Genomic DNA, 18285 nt, shown 5'->3' with positions numbered 1-18285 from the left:
TATTGAAAGACAGACATGCCTATTCCTTTACATATACGGTCTAGGGCTATTTGTGGCCACCAAGACATAACTAAATAGTTGCTACAAAAATCACATGGTTACTTACAACATTTACTATCTGGGCCTTTTATATAAAGGTTTGCCAACCACTGTTTTCAACTGTACAAAATTATACTTCTTTTCCCAAGATCAACACATTAAAGAATTCACCTTTAGGAAAAAAGAATACAAGTACAAACAAGAATATTCATATTGAAACACCGCTCTTTGTAGACGACAAGAGCTGGCAACAAACTCAATATCCACATCAAGGGCTCACTAAATAAATTATGGTAAAATGATATATTAAAAATCCACTAAAAATCATGACGTGTATCTTTACTTACAGACACGGAAAGATATCTATGACAAGATGGAGTTTTTTTAAAAAGGAAGTCACCCATCCATTAACCTTTTACGTAACTACCATCTATCCATATACATATACACACGTAAACAAAGAAAGATGACTACAAAGGTGTTAATAAAATGGTTCTTTGGTGGCAGTCTTTCTGGCAGTGTTTATTCTCTTTAAAGTTTTCTTTTTCTTTTTTAATTCTTTGCTTTTTAGGGATGCACCCACAGCATATGTCAATTCTTGGTCTAGGGGTCAAATCAGCCTAAACCACAGTCACAGCAATGCGGGATCCAAGCCACGTCTATGACCTACACCACGGCTTACAGAAACTCCAGACCCCTGGCCCACTGAGCAAGGCCAGGGATAGAACCCGCATCCTTATGGATCCTTAGTCAGATTTGTTTCTATTATGCCACAATGGAAACTCCTTTAAAGTTTTCTTAATGAGATCTTTACAATGAAGATGTACCCTTTATAAAAGCTGTAAAGAAAATTTTTTTAACTTTTAAAATAACAGTCAGTTTTAAAGTTTAGGTTCTGCATTGGGTTTTTCAGAAAAAAAAAAAAAGGCTTTTTTTGGTTTTTTTTGTTTGTGGAGCATTTTTATTTTAGTTGTTGTCATTTCTAATTTTCCTTTTACTCTGTTTTAAAGACAGAAAGGCTCTTAGACTTACCAATAACCTGCATATCTATGAGCTGGCATCCCCACTGTATGTGGCAACCTCCGTACCGAATTGGAACAGTCCCTTAGAAAAACACACATGGGTTAGGTGGAAGAAAGGAGGTTAAAAGAACAGTCCCTTGATGGAAATGCATTAATTCAATCTCTGCCTTGCTTCTGGGTTACCATAAAAAGGTTCATAAAGTACCCAAAAGCCACATAAGATTTTGGAATTATGCTGCTCAATGACTGATTCTCAGTGAAGAGTAAGAAAGGGGAAATTTTTCTCCACTCATTTTCAACAAAAGTAAGCTTCTGCAAGATTGGCACAAGTATTTTTTAAACTGGTAATTAAAAAGGCTAAGTGTGTTCATGAGACAATTATTAAGAACCAAATACCATCATTGATAAAGAGATGCTAAGTGTATAAGGCCTGCAAATTAATGACAACAGGAACAACAGAAGAAACCAACACACCTCACCCTCTCTGTGCCAAATTTCACAGGTATCATTTCTGATACTCATTTTATAAATAAAGTAACTGAGAATCCAAGTTGCATAAAGAAGAAATAAATTCAAGCGCAGATACATCTGGCTTAAAACCTACAATCTTGACCCAGGCTCATAAAACTGAAATTATATTTCTAACGAAATACTTATGCAAAAATCAATACAAATTTAGCAGATGAAAAATCTTTAAATACCCAGTTTCTAAAGATATTACAAAATTATCACACCAATTAGTTTTTAAACAATTTATTTTAAACAGTGTATTTTTTAACATTATTTTCTCAGAGTTACATCTAACTATATCCTCCATCCTTACATTTATTCTTATATGCATGTGTGTATCTTTTACGGATATGCTATACCATTACCTAGAGCACAACTTTTCAATGCTGTCAAACTGAAGCAGAGTCTGTGTACATTTGTCAACAGACTCCAGTTAAACATAAAACGGTGACTTAGTTTTTTTACGCCTCATCCCACAGTAAAATTATTACACTGCTCTTGATTACAGAAAATCTGTGCTCTGAAAATCAACATGTGCTAAGCTGTACAATGATTTAACCAATTTTTTTTTACATTGGTATTTATCCAATACTGTTTTTCTCTTAGACATATTCTCTTTTAAAATGAGGCACAGATTAGGCTTTCCTGTGAATTCCCCATAATTACACCTTCAAGCTCAAGATAATAAACGAACCCTGTAACTCCCAGACTGGGAAACTAAGGTTTTGCTCTGCTTCCTTTTTGGAGGGTGTGGAAGCATTAGACTATGGTTTTCTAAGTAGGTGTTCCATGGATCCCTGGCAGAAGCCTACAAGACAGGACCAAGATAGGGTGGCTGGACCCCTTTCATCTCCAGCAGCTCTGATTTTTATCAGTTCTGCACATTGGCTTCCTTGTAAAATTTACTTTGAAAGGAGAAACAAAAAAACCCAACAGGTTCAACCATTAACTTTTATTCTTTTTTTGTTTTAATAACCGGCTTAAGTTATAGATGGATGAAGAATGTGGTAGAGGAAAAAGCAAGGCTTCGGGATCAAACTTGCTGGATACAGATTTTAGACAGTAAAATGAAAGTAACAGTACCTGTCCTAAGTGCTTTTGCAATAACTAAGATAAAGTGGATACCACCCCTAACACATTATGTGAGCTTAGAGATAGCTACAAAATGATTAGTTTTTAATCCTCATTCTTTTACTCTTACTAACAGGTGAAAGAAAATGCTAAGCTAAATATTTATTTTAGATCTTAAGATGCAGTATGCTCACACTAGTGTTGGCTAAAAGAAACTAGATGTTAGGCAAAATAACAATGCTAATCAAAGACTACCTATAACAATATTAATGTACTACACAAAAGAACATAATTACTTTGATAAAAACATAATCCAGGATTGCAAAACAATATAAGAAGCCCCCCCCAAAAATAAATAAATAAAAGAAGCCCATTTTGCTCAACAAATAGTTCCCAAAGCCTTAATGAAATGTCAGGCATTGTGTAAGACTGTCAATGAATATAAAATTTTGCCCAGGAGTTCCCTGGTGGCTCAGCGGGTTAAGGATCCTGCATTGTCACTGCTGTGGTGCAGGTTCGATCCCAGGCCTGGGGCCACAAACTGAGAGTGTGGCCAAAAATTCAATCAATAAATAATAAAATTAAAACTTGCCCAGATATACATGAATGTTGCTTGCTGCTACTTTTGTTTAATTCTACTAAAACGTGTAAATACTACTTGCTTTAGTGTAACATTAATTCCGTGAACACAAGTAAACACAAAGCTAGGGAACCTGTGTAATGGAACTTCTAGCTCTATTATCAAGTGCAAATGATGATGAGTATAATAAAGCAGGAAGGTATGATGAAAGCAAATGATTAGAACTGATGATACAAAGGTAAACAGAGCTCAATAGATTCTGCCAACTTGGCTTCTAGTCTACTGTTAGCCATAACTGATATCTCAGAAATAATAGCATCACTCTGACATCCAGGAAGGCCATCCCAGTGAGAATTCTGCAGAGTAGCAAAAACACAAGACTAATGGATAACACAAGAAAGTCTCAAAGAAAGAGAGAAGGAAACAAAGTTGTCTGCCAGTGCCTAGTTATCTCCTTTCCTACAGGTAACTGGAGAAATTAAAATATGTTATTTATATTTACCTTCTTCTTTCCAAAATTTGAAGCTTCCCAAGGGAAGCCTAACATGGGGCAAGCTCAAAGGACAGGATCTACTGAATTCCTATCATGTACCTAAGCTTCGCAAGTATTGTCTCATTTCATCTTCCTGACAAATTCTCAATCTAAGTGTTCTTTTCCCTTTTTTAAAATTGAAGAAAATAAAGTTTAGGGATAAAGTCACTCATCCAAGGTCACAAGACTAATAGGTAGTAAGAGAATCTGAACTCAGGACCAACCATTTAACTCCTTTACAGTGCCCTAATCCCTGTCAGATTTCTGCCACGTCAAACACAAATGGCTGGTTCAATGGGAAGAGACAATACTCTCTTGTATTAAGTATTAATATTTTAAAGAAAAAAATCCAAAATCAACTTTAATTTTCTTATTAAGAATACATGATAATGGAGTATTCCCACTCTTTCCCCTCCTGGATTATAAAAAGAAAATTTTAATAAACTGGAAAGCACTGAATATAAACACAACATCCTTTATATTAAAAAAGTTCTGGAGTTCCCATTGTGGCTCAGCAGTAGCAAACCTGACTAGCATTCATTAGAAGACGGGCTTGATCCCTGGCCCCACTCAGTGAGTTCAAGATCCAGCATTACCATCAGCTGTGGTATATAGGGCAAGGATCTGGCATTGCTATGGCTGTGCTGCAGGCCAGCAGCTGCAGCTCTAACTGGATCCCTGGCCTGGAAAGTTCCATATACCGCAAGTGAGGCCCTAAAAAGCAAAAAAAAAAAAAAAAAAAAACCAAAAAACGAAAACAAACAACAAAAAAACCCACTGCTTCCATGATCAGGATAACATTTTTAGATCATTTAAGTGTACATGATAGATTTTTTCTTAATTTGCACATAAAAATATTCAACACTGCTAATTATTAGAGAAATGCACATTAAAAATTACCATGTGGTATCACCTCACTCCAGTAAGAATGGTCATCGTTAAAAAGTCTACAAATAATAAATACTGAGTAGGGGTGTGGAGAAAAGGGAACCCTCCGATATTGTTGGTGGGAATGTAAACTGGTGCAGCCATTATAGAGAATAGCATGGAGGTTCCTTTAAAAACTAACTATAGGAAAAAAAAAAAAAAAACTAACTATAGAACTAATACATGATCCTGGAACCCCACTCCTCGGCATCAATCTAGAAAAAAGGGAACTCTAATTTGAAAAGATACATGCACCCCATTGTTCACTGCAGCACTATTTACAATAGCCAAGACATGGAATCAATGTAAATGTCCACCCACAGAGGAATGGATAAAGATGTGGTACATGTATAAAATAGAATATTACTCAGCCATAAGAAAGAATGGAATAATTACCATTTGTAGCAACATGGATGGACCTAGAGATTATCATACTAGGTGAATTAAATCAGACAGAGAAAGATAAATATCACATGGTATCACTTAAAAGTGGAATCTAAAAAAAAAAAAAAAGATACAAATAAACTTACTTACAAAACAGAAATATCCCCACAGACATAGAAAACAAACTCATGGTTACTAAGGGGAAATGAGGGGGAGGGATAAATTAGGAGACTGGGATTAATATATAGATACTACTATGTATAAAAAATAGATAACCAACAAGGACCTACTGCACAGGGAAATATACTCAATAATCTGTAATAACCAATACGGGAAAAGAATCTCAAGAGAATTTGTGTATACATAAATATACACAAACATATCTGAATTGCTGTGATGTACACCTGAAAACTATAATTCAACTATACTTTAATGTTTAAAAAAAACAGCACAAAGTGATAAGCTTAATATTCCTCTGAAAAGTGTACCTTAAAATTTGGAACTGAAACCAAAATTTATCAAAAAAAATCCTCCATGATCACTTTAGTACATTCAATAGAATAAAAAGAATTGAGTATTCTCTAGAACATAATGGAAAATAAGCTAATGAATTCACCTGAAATTTGAAGTGCCAAGTCCATATATAAATCTTGATTTTGCTATAGAATTGACTGCTTGTTGGTTTAAGGCCTTCCATAAACAATGTGACTGCATTTGTTTATAAATAATAAACCATGTACAGACAGTACTAATCAGATTAAACTCAGGAGGTCTATCTTGACAAAACCATCATTTTATAGAAATACATAAATCATGTACCAAACACTCTATAAATAGGGCACACAGACAGGCTTACTCATAGTTTCTTTGGTAGGATATTCTTGGAAAAAATTTATGTTACCTAAATTTTAAAAAACTTATCAATGGAAATCTTAACAACTCTAAAAAGTTTTTCCTTGCATGCCTTTAGCAGAACTAAGTGTGCATGCACACTCAGGCACACACACACAACTCTATGTGTGTATATTATACATGCATTACTGAGTTAGAGAAAAGGCCACATAACAAGAACAGGAAATCAAAGAACTAAGGGTTGAAAATAAAAGAGAAATAGGAAATACAAAATTAAAATTCAAACTATGATGATACCTTTACTTAGGTAACCATAAAATAAATCATATTCTCTTATTCATTGGGAAAAAAGTCAGATGCATGAATATTTATAAAGTCACAATGCAAAATCAGAAGGCTGTTCATTACAACCACATTTTAATCTATCATAAATTGAGTCAGATCAAATCATGAAGCAATCCTGGCTGTTTCAGGTAACAGGCACAATTACAACCAAAGTGAAATCATACACACCCTCAGTAACTAGAACCCTCAAACTGGAGCAGTGATGGTGAAGCCTAGGGAGAAGGCTAGAGTTTCCCCTGGAGGGGGACAGAGGTTAGGGCCATCTGCTAAATGGCTACATCTGAGACAGCTGCGAAACCTGAAAATGTCCTCAAACCCTGAAGCTGCTCACCTGGTGTCACAACAAAGTCCCTTTACAACACCCACAACCCAGATGACCTGCATCTTTCAAACTGCCCAATTTCCAGAATTCCTGATTTTAAATCACCCTGGAAACCTCTGGCTGCAGGGGAATTAGAATGATGAGGTTTTGCCCTTCTAAACGCAAGGGAGGATTTTTTTTTTTTTTTAAAGTGCCATACTTAAGTTTGTGCTGTTTCAAACTTGGACCTTCTGCATTCCAAAACTGTATCCCTCAAATATAAACCGTTATTACAGAGAAAAGAGTGCACAGACACACAGACACACACACAGCAGCCAGTGAGAAGGAATGAGGGAGTAGCGATGGTAACATACGGTACCATGAGCCGCAGTGGTGCAAGGTTAACAGATTCCTCCTGGCCTTCGGGCAGAGCAGACAGCAGAGCGCAGCCCTGGGAGGGGGGGACAGGGACCGGGCGGGGAGGAGGCCCTTGCTCGGGCAGTTTACACAAGAAGGCCGCTCAGCTCCTTTCTGGCGCATTCCTCCGCTCTATCTCCCAACCTCTTTGCGTGTGTCTTGTCGTATTTTCCTCAGCTGTTAATTGTCCAGGCAGCCAGACTTTAAACAGCCACAATTTAGGAAAAAGCGAAACCCTTCTAAGTGACCATCACAGCAAATCAGCTTCACGCTGGTGGGTAAAATTTTCCAAGGGAAGTGTTCTTCTGATAGTTCCTGAGTCTCCAAGTCCCCCCGCCCCCACCCCACCGCCGCCACACACACTCCCCTAGAGGGCTAAATGCACTGTGGCAATAAAACATTCATGCGACTTGGAATTTTAACACAATGCCATTTCCCTAGTTTAACCTGAAAGGAATGCACTAGTCACAACAGACTACATCATCCTGCCATAAAACCCTGCCAAGGAACCGCTTTTTTGGCGGTGCAGGGCCAGCTTTGACGGGAAAGGAGTACACAGACCCACACGCTGCGCACAGAGGGGCCACCTCTGCTTCCTTGGCCTGGTCCAGCAACACCCTGCTCTTGAACGTAACCCCTGACCCCTCGCATTGTGACTGGCTTTGCAATGCGTGTGTCACTCTGGAACTTGTGCAGAGCCACACACTGTGCAAGGCCGTTGGCGGCTCCCTCTCAACAGGACTTGGCCCGGCGCCAAAGGTTCTTTCTTCTTCTTACTGCTACCATTGAAGGGCCCGTGTTCAAGCGTGGGGAGGCTTTTTCCTTGGGTTGTAGAGAGGTCTGTTCTTCTTCTTCCTTTGTTTGTTTGAGACTTTTTAAAAAGCAAACTTTGCATTTGCATTCATAATCAGGTTATGATTACTGACAAACTGGTTTGCTTTGGGGACTACTTATCAAAGCTGCCAGTTCTTCCGCATTGAAGTGACACTTAATTTAGACTTACAAAACGCAAAAACAGAAATAATTCTGATTTCTCGTGAGAATTTGAGAGAAAAACTCAAAAAAGTGTTAAACTTTAAAACATCTGCACGGAACCATTTCATGTGGCTAAAATCCTATCACACAGCAAAGGAACAGATCAGGCTTTTTTAAACCCTAGATATACTGATTCACTACTTGTGCAGAGACGTCTGCCCTACAAGGAACATAAGCCACAAACGAATAAAGAAGGAAAAATACAAATCCAAAAAATTAAAAATTAAAATCACGTTGAAAGTGTTTAAATGTTTTCATTTTTAACTCTGCTGTGATGCCAATTTGGCCCGTTATAACCAATCAAAACAGAACTGATTTTTATTCATTTTAAAAGTTATAAGGTACCCTAATTTTGCCCCCCAAACATCTATTTTCTTTCTCCTTGACTTCTCTCTCACTAAAGTATGCCTTCCAGATTTTTTCTACTTTTCTGGTTATTCATTTTTTCCCCTTTTCTAATCATTAACTATTTTCAAATGAGGCACATTCACTTTCAAACCTGCCCTACTATTTTGTCTTCTAATTCCTTCTCTCTGCTATAATCACAGGCAGTTCTAAGAAGCAGCAAGCCCCCCCTTCTGTCCCTAACCCTGAACTGTAGCCAGGTGAGCTGTGATTATCTCTGCAAAAGGCAGAAGGTGTTTCAGCTTTCATCTCCTAGAATGAGGCTACGTCCCCTTCCAGTAACAAGTGAAGAACATCTTACTTCACCTTAGAGAATGCCCAAAAATACAAAAGGATGATCTCTACGCAGGGTGACATGCACATGTAAAACACAGCCAAATTGCCTTCTTTAGCGTAATTTTTGTCTCCTTAGTAGCTGGAATTAGTCTTAAGCCCCAGTTAAAAGACTTTTTTTTTTCCTCTCATTTAAACAGACATTATCATGCCTTGAAGAGTCATTCTAATCCCTTCACCTTAGCCAAACCATGCTAATTCTAGCTAGGAGGACAGCAACTACATTTTTTTTTTAAAGGAATTATATTTGACTTTGGGAAAGGGGGATGGGAAATCAGCCCAACCAAGAAGCAAACATTATCAAATCCTATGTGAATTATTTCCATTTTCAAACATAAATGTTGAAATCAAGCTGTCATTTTAATCCATAAAAATAAAGCAATAAAGACATTTCATTTTTTTCAAGTAATCTGACTTATTACCAATGTATATTCAAATTCCGATTTTGATGTTACTAGTGGGAAGCCTAGTAAAACTGAAGACAGCATCCCTTAAAACAATGCCATTAAAATTACAGAGGATAACATATATTTAAGTTCAGACAGATACACTTTTTTGCTCATATCAAATTAATCTACACAGTGATGCCAAAGTATTTTGGACCAATATCCAGAGAAAGAAAAGAGTCAACGTCTAGGATCACACACATGCAACATGTTAAGCCTCTCAACCGGGAGGCAGTTCCTCTGGAACTTTGAAATATATAGCTGAAAAGCAATAACCCAACCCTTATTTCTAAAAAACTTGTCAAGCCATTTTATAACCTTAATGTTGCCAAGGTCCAGCGAGGAAGTCCTATTTTTATATGAAATTGTACTAATACAAATAAGTGGAATCAGAATAGTACAGAAAAAGGAGTTCCCAACTGTGGCTCAGCAGTAACTAACCCGGCCAATACCCATGAGGACAAGAGTTCGATGCCTGGCCTTGATCAGTGGGTTAAGGATCCAGTGTTTCTGTGAGCTTGTGGTACAGGTTGCTGATAACGGTTTGGATCCTGCATTGCTGTGGCATAGGCCTGCAGCTACAGCTCCAATTCGACCCCTAGCCTCAGAACTTCCATTATGACGTGGGTGCAGCCCTAAAAGGACACATACACATATACACACACTAAACAGTACAGAACCAGCCAGAAAAGAAAGTTTTATCAGTAAGTTCACTGAATTGCAAAAAGTTGCTAGTCCAAAGGTTTTGTGGAAATATTTTGGTGGGTACATGTGCATGATCAAATCTGAGAAAATCATCAGGGTTTTTCATTTTCCTTTGACCAAAAGAAAACTTTAATATGAGACACCTCACTTAGAAATACAAGTTTTGTAAGTTACCTTTTAATTTCTAGAAAGCAAAATAGGTCAGTTTCTCAAAAACTCCTATTACAATGAGCGTAAACATACATATGGTACTTAATCTGGTCTTCTCAACAAGTCTACCTGGAGCCATGGGACTGGCTACATCAGCACTACCCTCTCCTTCCCAAACACACACAGGCAGTTACACTAAAACCCAGAGTGGGGGCAACCCTTAGGGGCGGTAAGATGAGATGGGGGAAGGAAGTACAAGGATAAAAGAGTGAAAGGAAGGAAAAGTAAATTGAGTAGAGTGAAGCCAGACTGAAACAAACATGAGCAACAGGAAAGAAGGGGAAGGAAGACAAACGAAGAAGGAGATGGGGAGGAATGAAATGGAAAGAGAGAAAGGGAAGACTGAAGGGAAAACAAGGGATGGCTAAAGAGAGGGGGTACTGGAGCCCCAGGACACAACAGTGGATCAGGCAGCTGGCTGGAGATGCTAATTCAGCGCTTTAACAAATCAATGCCACTTGAAAAGTACAATGCGAGCCCTCACTGGGTAAGATGTCAGGGGACTGAGAAAATGCATTCTCAAGTATTTCACATTAAGAGGGAATAATGTGTTAATTTATAACTCTTCACCCTATACACTTGGATTATCTATCTGTGTCAGCGATTTGACTTCTTAAATTTATCAAAAACACACGCAAAGGGAGGCAGCTTGGACTGCACCGCTGGGAAATGGAGGTTTCAGAAAAGCCTGTCCTGGGTAGCTCTGCCATTCTTTTCACTGTCCTATTTGGGCTGAAGTGTCGGTGGGGGTGGCAGGAAGGAGTGAACATCTGAAGGCCAGGGAGGAGGGGAGCGCCTGGTCCAGTTGCTAACACTACTACCCAAGAAAAGGCTTTCTTTCTTGGCCTGTGGTTGATTGCATTAGGTGCCATCCGTCAAAAGTGACACAGAAGAGAAGGAATAACTTGAATCAGCAGCCCCGAGCTGCCATCATCAGAATTTACTTTACGGAAACTTACTTAAGTCTCTCAGCACACCCAGCGGAAGAGAAGCTGCTGACAATTGGATTGTAATTAAACAGTACATGCACAATGCCACTAGTTTCACAGACAGAGCTCCTCAACATAGGAAGGGAAGGGAGGACTATGCTAATTTTGTTTGGTTCATTTTGAGACAGGGAAGGGAGGTGGTAAAGAGCTGATATGACATCCCAGCATTCGGAGTCTGACATTTCTTTCTTGAGAAAAATCTATTTTATTAAACATCCGATTCTTAACTTGTTTCCTAATTGTTCCTTAATATAAACTTAGCCGACTTTTAATACAAGGGAAGCACAGTTCCTAACCTGAGGGAGAGGAAGACTCAGAATTTTTTGCTGCCAAAATAAAAGCATTATCAGACTCAAGGTTTCAAAGTGCAACCACTGTCAAGACACAAAAGCAAGTGTCTTAAAATGCTGGAATAAATAGAAGAGAGTAAGTTTGGAGAAAATGTTTTAATTAAGATGACAGCTTCAAAGATAGGAAAGGGGAAAGTGATTATTACATATAAAGAAAAAAAAAGAGAGCAGATGGTGAATAAATGCTCTGAGTTTCCCTTTAAGATTGTTTACACTACACAGAGCAGAATTTTCAACTGGAGGGGTATTTTTGTTTTCTACTTGTACAATTGCTACAGAAACAGACATTCTCTATTTTTCGGGACATTCATATGTAAATGAATGCTGATGAATGGAAATGAGATGCTATACGTGATGGGCAACGTCCAGCGTTTAGTTTAAAAAAGGCAAAGTTCCCTCAGTCACTGAAGCTTGAATCTCTTCCCCTCTACAACTGGGCACCAAAAGAAATGAAAGACAATGATAGACCTTCTACCAGTTCCTATTGGCTAAACACCTTCCAGATACGCATGACAGAAAACAAATGTTCTTTCAATCTCATGTTTTTCATCTCTTCTATTACACACAATAACACAGTCACTTTTTGAAATGAACACTTGACTAGAAACAAATTATAAATAGGCAGAAATTGTAGAGCTTGCAGTGAGCTCAAGGTTAAAACGTCCAAAATAGTATGATTATTTAATGTTTTCTTTCTTTCAAGGGAAGCTGATAAGGAATTTCCTAGATCAAGACCAGAGAGTACATCACTTTCCCTTTTCATACAATCTTAGGAGACAGAACATAAATTCTGAGTGCTATGGCTGCAATGGCAAAGAATCATACAGTATGCCTTTCAAGGGCCTCTATGCCCTGAGAGTAGGATTTGGCCCGTCCCTGGTTTTTGCATGAATTACCATGACTGTCCATCCCCATCCATCCTATCCCCAGTAAACTATCTATTCTTATCATTATGGTAACATTAATCCCAGTCTCCCCTTGCCCCTCCCCCACCAAACTCACCTAAGGGGTTAAAAGACTTCAGTACATTTGTGACTTGTCAGTGACATATAATACCCAGGTCCTTCATGCAATCAACTTTTACTTGACATGTATTTGCTCATCACAGGACCCGCATTACTACTGGGAAAATGAAGAAAAACCTAAATTAACACTTGACATTCAATATGGTCAAGTCCTTAATTGGCTGGGCTTCCTGAGAAAGCAATTTTCTATTCCCCAAACTGTTCGCGTGTCATGTGTGGAGTGCAGCTCTTGGCCATCACCGCTGTCCCTCGCTCCCTCTAATGAGAGCAGATGAATTAGTGCTACGTGACACGATTTGAACAGGGCTTCCTCCTCTTCCCCTCCCCCCAATCTTTCTCCTATACCAGTGACAGCTGTGTGGCAAGGGAAAGGAAGAAAGAGAAATGCAAGAGCAAAGAATCCTGTAAAGGATGATCATTTTTTTAAATGAACCTTAAATGTCTTGTTGAAACTCCAGAACAACAGGGTCATTTAATTGTGGAGGTGGGGAAGGGGGTTGTTACAAAGATCAGGGGAATTATCCGGCTATGGTTGATTTGGGTTGTATTAACTTCCAGCATGTTTCTTCCATTCCTGGCTAGTTGCAGTATTAGATTGCACGGGTCCAATTAAAATGGAATTTACATCCACTTAAAAAAAGTTTTTTTTTTAAGGTCTGGAGAATGGGTCAACTAAAAAAAAAAAAATGAACAGCATGAAATGATTATTATTCTAAGATAAACATACCTCTGGGTTAAAGAAAAAGCATCTTTCAACAAATGTTTAGGTCATACAACACAAAACTCTATGGCTACATTTTGTTTTCAAATATTGTTCACTATCTGAACTTAATGCTAACCATTGTATTTTATATCATTTTGTTTACTTCCATTTGCTTGCTGAGTTATTGCAACAAAAATTCTGTTATTTTGGAGAGAGAGGGAATATATTCTGTTTTAAATATGCTTATCTAGCACAATAAGAAAAAACTGAATGGATGCATGAATGGAGGCTAGAAGAGAATTTGCTCTATTCAAAGACAGCGAAAGGTAAATTCAAGGGATTTCTCTGAGTCTTCACTTACTCATTTGGAAACCAAAGAGGAAGTAATTTTAAATGCCTAAATTGCTTAACCAATCCAATTAGGACCAAACCAAACTGGAAGAGGCAACGGTATGTGGCAAATCACGTATTAGTGAGTTGAAAGTACATGCATAAGTGAAAATAATGAGTTTTTAGCACCTTAGCACTTGTGATCTTCACTCATTTTTACATAAATGAGAGCTAAGGCAAAGATGCTCCCGGTGTACTAGAAAGTGTATCGAGACTCACTGTTGTCACAAAATCCACATAAGCACGCAAAATATAAAACTCTGCCTCAAATAAGGAGCTTGATCGTTTATTAGTTATTCCTCTGTAATTCTGAATTTAATATTTCAGTAAGAAAATGAAGTAAATTTAAATACATAAAAATATGGTGAGCCCCCCTTCTGCACTCTGTTTAAAGCTACAACCTAAAACCAAAAAGGTTCGTTCCACATTTTATATTTGTGAGAAGCAGCGTGAAAGGAAATGAAGCTTTATAAGGTTTATTTTTTCCTCAAAAGAGTGTCATTCCTTAACATGGTTTTGAGCATTGCTGCACTGACTGAAGACAAGCTATAACATAAGGAAACTTTTTGGAAAACCTTTGATTCTAATCGAATTTGTTGGAGCATTATCATTTTGTATAATATGAAAACTCTAAAAGATGAGAACGACTTAGAAATATTTTCACCGAAGCAAAACAATGCAATGGACACACACACTTCTTTATATATTATCCCTCTGGTGGCCAGAGCACTGGTATTTCAAGTATCTTTAAGAAGCTTTTTGAAAATACACTTAAGACAGCTTGTGAATGGGCATTCTATCAGGTGTTTAAAAGAAATAAATAGATAATATGGCATTCTGGAAAAGCAGCTCAGTCAAATACATTCAGTTAACTGCTACAGTAGCATTATAATCACTGAGCAACAAAGGGCAGTGTATTCTGACAATAGCTTTAGGGTGACCTTTGCAATGCTGAGTAGTCCGTCAAGTTCCATCTCTGAGATGCAAGACACAGACAGACCCGGGTGGTTTATTAACTGAGGTAGGAACTAAAAGACCAGGAGCTTCCAAAAGAGTAGGCCTTTCACAGTCAGGAAATGAGAAGTTCCTTTTCCTAAGCAGAGAAGCTGTGCACCTTGAGATCAGGTTGAGCAGCCCTCATATTCATTCCCCAGGCACAACTCCCAAGCATTAGGACAGCATCAGCATTTTTTCCACTCTCCAGTACATTTCTAAAAACTGTAATGAAATTCCAACCGGGAATTGGTAAAACGGGATCAATGACTTGAGCTCTCAGACTCAAGCTGAAAAAGAATGTTGGCATAATCTCAGACCTTTAACCAACTGTGAGGAGCCCTGCTTTACTTGGGGTAGTTTCCAACCACTGCTAACAAGATGGATGGACCACTCATGAGGGCAACAATTAGAGAAATGACTGCACTGGACCCAGAGATTTCTTCAAGGATCACCTGTAGAAAAGTCAGCCTTTTTGATTCAAGAAAGGTACTTCTTGATTTAAGAAAATCAACTGTGACTATGGCAAAGTGACATGCTTCAACTTGATATTCTCTTTGGGATGAGCAGGCTTTGAAGATCATCATCAACTGGAAATGGCTCTGTGGAATGTTAAGGCTTAATGGGGATGATTGGTGCCACTGTCAGGCCTACACACAAAACTTCATCAACCTGGAAACAACTGCATTAACAACTCCAGGGTACTTAAAACAGAAGGCCCCAACACCCTCCTCGCCTGTCTTTTTTTTTCTTAAGAATTTTACTTTGAACCATAAGAAGAAGCTGCATTAAGTTTCCAACTTAACACAGCTAAAATTAAAATACTTACTCCGGTTTAGAGAGGTATAGTGTGTGCCACCCACCTCGTTCATGTTACCTTCACATTACACCATCCTCGAGAAGTATAAACAGAGCAGGGAGAGAAATGACTGCTTTAAAACAGCCTGGCACATGAAACAATAAAACTATTTCTCACATACAAGGCACACATGTTACTTTATAAAAATTAAGAGCATCTAAAATGGTGTATATTCTTTCATCCTCCATTTCTCACCACCCTCTTTACTGCAGGGCTCCCCTCCCCCGTATTAAAGAGATTTCACCTAATTCCCAGCTGAAAGGTTCTGAAAGTGGTAAGGCACAGCTGTGTTGACGCTGAACTTCTTGAACACGGCATACCAACGTCATTCTGACACACTTACAGATGCTTCGTAACAAGCTGCACCAGTCACTTGAGCTGAAATACTTGACTTCCTAGAAAACAAACTGTTAATCTCTGGTCTTTCCTCCCGCTCAGCTCCTCTCTGCTGTTTTGGAAGCAAACCAACAGCTTGTTATGTTTACATCAGAGATAACTCCCTTCTGATGGGTGTGTGACACTGTCCAGGGATGGATGGTGTTCAACAAGACCCTGGATAGAACCTAGGCACACCTAGGCTCCATTTGTGGATCATTTTAACAAGGTGTTCTTGTTGCCCGGTCCCACGAAAATCAATAGCAGGATGACCTTCAGTTTGAAATTCAAACCAATTAATTACCTGTTCTGTTGAAAATGTTGACATCTAATTTGCCTAGAGAATTTCAATTATGAATAGATTACTTCTTTTAAAGAGCCCCTTCGAAAAATTTAGAGACAGTGACACCTCATTGTATACAATATAAATGAAGTTTTCTCGAAACTTGCATAAAATATTGGCTCTGGAAGTTTTCCCCTTGTAACCCACCTCCTCCCTGTGCCTGGTAAATTATAGACATCCCACAAAGATTCAGGGCCAAGAATCCACTGCTTAAAGAAGAGATGGAAAGCTTTATGTAGTTGAATTCAGGTTTTCATCTACATCAATGATTGACACAAATCATGGTATTCTTTTCAAAATTTCAAACTTGCCCCCTTTTTCCCTAAAATTCTAAAATTCTTACTTTTCTACCTTTATTAAAATCCTTTGGTCATTTTCTGTTTTGCTCAAATGTTTGCTTTTTCTTTTATAGGTGGGTCAGAAGAAAAGAGGCTATGCATCAAAACTATCAGCACCAAAAATGTATTTACTCAACTTTTTTTAATTAAAAAAAAAATGAAGAATTCAATTCATTCCAGTGGGGAATTCCCAAGATGAATGCTCACATGCAATGGAACTATTATCTTCATCCATTAAAATATTATCTACAACAGATTCTATCTGGCAGCCAGTAGGCTGAATACAGCCTACAGACAAGTTTTGTTTGGACCACACACTTTTAAAAACATTTAAAAAGGCTGCCAAGATTTAAAAATCAGGAGATTTCACATAAAAATCTGGATTTCTGACTTCCCATTGTTTTGGTTTTATTTTTAAGGGGGTAGGAGAGAACCTCACAATACTGGGCCTGCATTCCCACCTGGTAACAACAGGCTGGAGCTAGGGAGATGCTACCTCACTGTGGCTGACACAACACACCAGCCTTCTGGTCTACCACAGTCCCCATAAGATTCACTCCACTGCATTCATTTACCTTCCTCATGGCCCTTTGGGGAAACTTCTAATCTTTAAAATGTCATACTACTCCAGAGAGAGTTTACAGAGTTTGTGGAAGAAAAAGAGAAGGATATCTTCTCTTTCTTATTTCATGGACTTACCCAAGGTTAAGATGGTAGGTAGATTTTCTTCTTTTTTTTTTTGTTTTTTTTTGTCTTTTTGCCATTTATTGGGCCTCTCTCACGGTATATGGAGGTTCCCAGGCTAGGGGTCGAATCGGAGCTGTAGCCAACGGCCTACGCCAGAGCCACAGCAACGCGGGATCCAAGCCGTCTGCAACCTACACCACAGCTCACGGCAATGCCGAATCTTTTCACCCACTGAGCAAGGCCAGGGATCGAACCCGCAACCTCATGGTTTCTAGTCAGATTCATTAACCACTGTGCCACGACAGTAACTCCAGATTTTCTTTTAAAATATAGTTGCAAGTGCAAAGCAAAGACCACTTCTTCTCATAATTAAAAATTTTTAAAAACCAAAATCCCCATCTGATCTTGTCATACACTGTGGTTCAACGAACATTTACACAGGTTTTCAATCAACCACATTCTTCTCTGCAGCCCAGAAAAGATGCTCAGGTCCAACTATTACTCAGAGCTATATCCATTTTGTTCCTTCACATGTTAACACTTCTGTACTTCCTTTTGAGAACGATCATGTACTTAAGTGAAAACTGACCCTAATATGAAAATAGAATACATCTTCAAGGTAAATTTTAAAAGTCAACATTTAGGATGCATGAGTATTATCATAGCAAACACTCATCTTTACTGGCTCCACATGTATGCCACAATCTGACATTTATACTTATATTAAATAGACATTATTGCAGGTTCTAATGACCCCAAAAGTCATGGCATATTTCTTCTAAAATGATTATTACCTAAAAGCAGATGTCTATGACAAAGTTACCAAGTATTTCTATTTGATTTTTTTCTTAACTGGAAGCAAGTACAAAGAAAAAAAACCTTTTCTATTTCACTATTTCCAAACAACCACAGCACCACAGTATTTCTACCTATTAACAGATCTTACAAATTACTCTAATTAGTAAAGGAAAGAAAATATCTTTTCACCTCAACAAATATCAACAGGTTCCCTGTGATATACTGTATACAGTTCAGAATGCACTAAATAGGCTATGAGACCAGCCATATCCCAATTTATTAAAAAGAATAAAATGGGAGTTCCCGTTGTGGCGCAGTGGT

The 18285-nt window shown here is 38.2% G+C and overlaps 1 protein-coding gene across 24 annotated transcripts in view; it reads right to left on the bottom strand.

Moving 5' to 3' along the window:
• BNC2 (basonuclin 2) overlaps nt 1-18285 on the bottom strand; it is a 455833-nt gene that overhangs the window by 282335 nt on the left and 155213 nt on the right. For 4 of the 24 annotated variants that reach the window (XM_021063360.1, XM_021063366.1, XM_013993541.2 and 1 more), the window contains exon 1: nt 6943-17271. The exons of 17 other annotated variants lie outside the window; for them this stretch is intronic. In XM_021063360.1, the coding sequence (XP_020919019.1) occupies nt 6943-6945 (3 nt within the window). In that variant the 5' untranslated portion in view covers nt 6946-17271. Of the gene's footprint in view, nt 1-1071; nt 1144-6942; nt 17272-18285 lie in introns of those variants that run through there. 3 more of the 24 variants (XM_021063392.1, XM_013993543.2, XM_021063387.1) reach the window with 2 other exon arrangements.

This window comes from Sus scrofa, chromosome 1 (genome assembly GCF_000003025.6).
Source record: "Sus scrofa isolate TJ Tabasco breed Duroc chromosome 1, Sscrofa11.1, whole genome shotgun sequence".
Classification (NCBI taxonomy): domain Eukaryota; kingdom Metazoa; phylum Chordata; class Mammalia; order Artiodactyla; family Suidae; genus Sus; species Sus scrofa.
This window is presented reverse-complemented; position numbering and strand designations above follow the sequence as displayed.